The sequence below is a fragment of the Ovis aries genome, chromosome 11, assembly GCF_016772045.2.
Source record: "Ovis aries strain OAR_USU_Benz2616 breed Rambouillet chromosome 11, ARS-UI_Ramb_v3.0, whole genome shotgun sequence".
NCBI lineage: Eukaryota > Metazoa > Chordata > Mammalia > Artiodactyla > Bovidae > Ovis > Ovis aries.
In genome coordinates this window covers 8,769,105-8,774,969 of record NC_056064.1, presented here as the reverse complement: position 1 = coordinate 8,774,969, position 5,865 = coordinate 8,769,105, and the positions used below count along the sequence as shown (strand labels likewise).

The 5,865-nt window shown below is 43.5% G+C and overlaps 1 protein-coding gene across 1 annotated transcript; it reads right to left on the bottom strand.

The window, feature by feature from the left end:
• Nucleotides 1-214: 214 nt before the first annotated feature.
• On the bottom strand, nt 215-1,150 carry LOC101122800 (olfactory receptor 4D1-like). Its single transcript, XM_004012395.5, has one exon. It carries the CDS (start codon nt 1,148-1,150, stop codon nt 215-217), a length of 936 nt encoding a protein of 311 aa, XP_004012444.2.
• Between the last annotated feature and the right edge of the window lie 4,715 nt (nt 1,151-5,865).

The following is a 5,865-nucleotide window of genomic DNA, read 5'->3' as shown; positions in this document are numbered from 1 at the left end:
GTTTGTAAAACTCTATAATACTACCATACCTTCTGTCAGTTTTGTAAGAATGAGAGAGAAGTCTGAAAGTAACTAACAAAAGAGCTGACACAGGAAAATGTCTGTAGAAATATCAGTTTAATTTCAACTGTCGCACTCCATATTTTCCACATCTCACATGGAAAACAAAGGTTCACTGAGAAGATTTGTCATTTAAAATCAACCTATTTTAAGTTCACTCCCTGCTGGAAATCACTAGGCGCTTGCCCAGTCTCTTCACTGCTGCCTGCATCTCCTGGTTCCTCAGGGTGTAGATCATTGGGTTGAGCATGGGGGTGATAACTGTTTGGCTGATGGACACAGCTTTGTCCATGGGGAAAGAGGTGAAGGGCCGGGCATAGATATAGATACAGGGAATGAAGACCATAGACACGACAATGATGTGGATGGTGCAGGTGGAAGCTGCCTTCCTCCTCGCCTGCCCAGAGTGCGACCTCAGCATCACCAGAATGACTGTGTAAGAGATCAGAAGGAGGAGGAACCAGATGAGGACCAGCATCCCACTGTTGGAGATCATAAGGAACTCCAGGAGGGAGGTGTCCATGCAGGCAAGCCTCAGCACTTGTGGAATGTCACAGTAGAAGTTATCTAGGATGTTGGGTCCGCAGAAAGGCAATGGGAGCATCAGAACCAGCTGGACAATGGAGTGGACAAAGCCCCCTACCCAGGCAGCCGCCACCAGCCCCACACACACTCGAGTGTTCATGATGGTGATGTAGTGGAGAGGCCGGGAGATGGCTATGTAGCGGTCATAGGCCATCACTGAGAGGAAGAGGAGAGTCCCACCTCCCAGAAAGTGGAAGAAGAAGATCTGAGTCATGCAGCCCTCGTAGGAGATGGTCTTCTTCTCAGCGAGGAAGTCCACCAGCATCTTTGGGGCAGTGACTGAGGAGAAGCAGACATCTATGACTGCCAGGTTTCTCAGCAGGAAATACATGGGTGTGTGGAGCCTGGAATCAGAGGTCACTGTCACCATGATGAGGAGGTTTCCCATGACAGTGATTGTGTAGACAAACAGGAACACCAAAAACAAGAAAAGCTGGAGCTTCTGGTTCTGTGAGAACCCTAGGAAGACAAATTCTGATACCCACGTGAGGTTCCCTGAATCCATGATGTCTTCTCCATACTCCTAAAGAAAACACACCAGAGATAGGCATGAAGTTGTTGCTTGCCCTCTTAGTGCTCAAGGGCTCAATTCAGTTGTCCAAGTCAATATAATGGGCATTCTTATGTACAGATTACAATACCAAGTGCTGACTGAATGACCTTGTCTCTGGAAAGTTTACTAGTTGGTGCTGGGAAAAACATACGTGAGATATCTTAAAGCCGTCCAGACACATGCCACCTGCCTTTCCAAGATTCAGTGTAATCTAGCTGGGAAGATACTTAGAGTGAAACCAAACAGAATCGAATTTGAGAACTTCAATTTCTTTGAGATTTGGCCTTGAGTAAGCTATTTAATGTGAGTCTCAGTTTCTGCATCTAAGAGAAATATGTTTTCTTTATAGAAATTGGCTAAGGGATTAAATAAAATGACACATAGACTTCCCAGGATAGTATTTAGAATAATAAATATTAATCACTCTCCTCTGTGTAGTCTTCTACTCTACTCCAGTCTCTGCTACATTTTTACACCAATCGTTTTTCCTTTTTAAATATTAATTTATTTTAAAAACCTATTATGTTTTACATAACTTACAGGTTATTTTCAATTAGAGTTATTAGAAAGTGTGAATATTATATCCATCTTTTTTCATGCAACAGTGAAAGCAACAGAATGTTCATGAAGTTCTCATGTGCCTGATTTCCCTTCTGAATTTCGTCATAATGTGCTAGACACATAGGCCTTGATTTCCCAATTTATTTGTGCCCTTCACTACCCATCTTTGCTTATGGTCAGTAATTAAAACCTGCATGTGTGAGTGCGCGTGCTATGTCACTTCAGTCATGTCCAGCTCTTTGTAATTCCATGGGCTGTAGCCCCCCAGGCTCCTCTGTCCATGAGATTTTCCAGACAAGAAAACTAGAGTGGGTTGCCATTTCCTACTTCATGGGATGGGATCTTCCCAACCCAGGGGTCTCTTGTGACTCCTGCATTGGAGGGCAGATTATTTACCAGTGTGCCACTGGGAGAGAGAGATCCAGTTTTAGCTGAACTGTTTAAGGATTTTTTTTTTTTTTGCTGTTTATGGGGCTAATCCTCAAAGCAGAGAATGTCCTAAATATTCCAATTTAGGTGGTGTTAACTGGGGTTAACTGCTAGGTGTGTTAAAAGTTATTGGGGTTCAGGACATGTGAGGGAGTCTCTGAATACAGCTGCACATCTGGAACATTCCATTTCTTTCCAACCTCCAGGGTAGGTAACCCTTACTAAATAAGGCTCCTCAGATTATATGTGGGAAAATGGCATGGAGTAAGTATTTCATTAGTGAAGAAATACATAAATACATTGTTTGAAGGGGACTTAGAGTTCTTCTGAAATGACGGCAAGTTCAGAAGGTGGTATTGATCCAAGGGTAGAAGAAAAAAATGTTGAAGTAAAAGAAAGTGAAATAAATGAAGAATTCAAAGGAGAAAATTTATCATAAGGAAGGAAGCTGGGGGAATAGAATGGTGAAGGAAGAAGACATGGAAAGGTGGTGTGGCGGGGGAAGGAGTGGGACAGAGGCAAAAGGCGAGGGCTAAGTGCCCTCCCTATTCCACAATTTGGCTTCCTCTCAGTCTCCACCCACTCTCACCTGACTTCCTGAAATCCGTTCTCTCTCGGGGGTCACTCCCTTTTTAATTTTCCCTTTCATCTTTCATTCCAGTACACCTTCTACACAGCTGTCCAGACCTTTCAGAATGCTAATCTGATCATGTTCCCCTCTCACATCTATTCTTGTAGTGATTCCAGCAGAGCCCCTTAGGAGACACATATAATACTTTGTGGATCAAGTCAGGGTAGAAACATATACATGTGCACACAATTCAGCATGTCACACAGGGCTTTAAATGTAAGTTCCATCTGCCTTTCTAATTAGTACCTCCACCTCTGGTGATCCACTAGCTCTTTAATGGAAAATAGTCTTAAAGATGCTGTGTATTTATTTCCCTTTTTGTTTCCTGCAATTTTCTTCATCTTCTCAACCATAGAAAAAGTCAATGCGAATATCACCGTTTTCATCACTCTTCTCATTATTTCTCCCATGCAGAACAAATTCCTCATTTTTCAATGTTCTTAAACATAAAAAATGGGGCTTCCCTTGTGGCTCAGATGATAAAGAATTTGCCTGCAGTGCAGGAAACCGCAGTTCCATCCCTGGGTCAGGAAGATCCCCTGGAGAAGGGAATGACAACCCACTCCAGTAATTTTTCCTGGGGAATTTCATGGACAGAGGACCTTGGCAGGCTACAATCCATGAGATCATAAAGATTCAGACACAGTTGAGTGAATAACAGACACACATACAAACACTGAAAACAAACCTCTGTTACAGGTTTATTATCATTCATTTTTTTAAACTTCTCCCCTCAACCAACCACATCATAATTTCAATATTTTGGTAACCCCAGAACTTGGAACAGCAACTCTGATACACCTTATGCTCAGTGAATATTGTCCAATTAATGTATTAAATAGGTAATTAATTATGTGGAGATTTTTAAAGTGATTTTACCTATCTTCTGTTCCCTGTCTTATAAGGGCAGGTCTATATTTGGTTGCTAAAAGTACTGGGTTTTACATGCAACCTGAAGCAGCTGTTTTAATAGCATATACCCACCCTCAGATTTCTTCCCAAAGCTCTTCTCCAACATTACACTTAGTACCATCAAGTCTAGGTCACTTGTTTATTCTCCCCACCCTCCAACAAGTGTTTCTAAGAACCTAACTATCATTGACCTATCTGAGGGTGTGGAAACCCTCAGGCTCTCACCTTTCTTCACGCCTGGATGGGAGAAGAGAGTTCATGTCTTACACTTCCTGGGAGACTCTCTCCATACAGCCTCACAGCTTCCTCATCTCTGGCATCACTGACACACGTGAGTCATGACCCTGGGGAAGAGTGCATATTCTCAGGGAGAAATTATTGGACTGAGCTCAGGAAGCAAAGTTGAAACAATTCCCGCTAGGGTGAGGGAACAATGGGAGTTGTTAAAAAAAGTTTCTAAGTCTCTCGAAAACACCATTTAAGAGGCTTACCTTGAGGAAACAACAACAACAACAATGAAAACAAAACAAGAATCAAATACACACACACAACCTAACAAAAGAAAAGTCAACAAAGGACACTGAAAATTATAGAGATTCATGACATGTAAGATTAGGAGATCAAGATTAGAAAAATCAGATTCTCTGAAAGTTTCCAGGATTTTTGGAAGGACCCATTTCAGAGACTATAAGCACGCACCTGAATCATCTGAAGGGGATGCTAAACCTAAGATTCAGTAGCTCTTGGATGGCTGAGATCTACAGGGAATTAGCATTTCTAACAACTTTTCATGTGATGCTAGTGCTACTTATCTGGGGCCACAGTTTGAGAATGACTGAGTTTCACTGCTCTTGTCAGTATGATGGACAGTTTCTCTCTCACATTATCAAGACCATTGGTTTGACACCTTACTTAAAAAAAATTAATTGGCTGTATTCTAGAAGATGATGGAGGAATAGGATGGGGAGACCACTTTCTCCCCCCAAAATTCATCTAAAGATCATTTGAACGCTGAGCAAATTCCACAGAACAACTTCTGAACGCTGGCGGAGGACACCAGGCACCCAGAAAGGCAGCCCATTTTCTTCAAAAGGAAGTAGGGCAAAATATAAAAGATAAAAAGAGAGACAAAAGACTTAGGCGTGGAGACCCATCCCGGGGAGGGAGTTGTGAAAGAGAAGAAGTTTCCAAACACCAGGAAACCCTCTCACCAGCGCGTCTCTGGGGAGTTTTGGAGTCTTGAAAGGCAACATAACTGGGAGGGGGAAAAAAAAAAGAACCCACAGATTACACACCTAGCTGTGACTTCCAACCACGTCTGTGCCTTTGCGGAGTATCTGAGACCCTGAACCTGAGCAGCTTAGACCCGGGAAGTGCACGCAACCCAGGGCCCACTTTAGACAGTTCCCCTGCAGAGCAACCTGGAGCCTGAGCAGTGTAGACCGGCAACGCACACATGCCAGTAGTGGGGGCAAGCCCAATGTGGCCCAGACACTGCGAGCACTCCCCACACACACCAGTGATGTTTCTTTGCAGTGTTTCTCCCTCCCCACGGGACAACTGAACAATTGCGCCTAAATAAGTGACCACCTTTGCCGCCTTGTGTCAGGGTGGAAATTAGACACTGAAGAGACTTGCAAACAGAGGAAGCCAAAATAAACCAAGAGGGAATTGCACTGGAAGTGACAGGTGCAACAGATTAAAACCCTTTAGTGACGACATTGGAAGGGGCCTATAGACCTTGAGAAGAAGTAGAAGCTGGAACAAGGGGCTATCTGAAACTGAACTGACCCCACACTGCCCTCAACAGCTCCAGAGAAATTCCTAGATACATTTTACTGTTATAATTTTGTAATTTTTAAATTCTTCCAGTTCAGTTCAGTCGCTCAGTCGTGTCCGACTCTTTGCGACCCCATGAATCGCAGCACACCAGGCCTCTCTGTCCATCACCAACTCCCAGAGTTCACTCAGAGTCATGTCCATCTAGTCAGTGATGCCATCCAGCCATCTTATCCTCTGTCGTCCCCTTCTCCTCCTGCCCCCAATCCCTCCCAGCATCAGAGTCTTTTCCAATGAGTCAACTCTTCTCATGAGGTGGCCAAAGTACTGGAGTTTCAGCTTTAGCATCATTTCT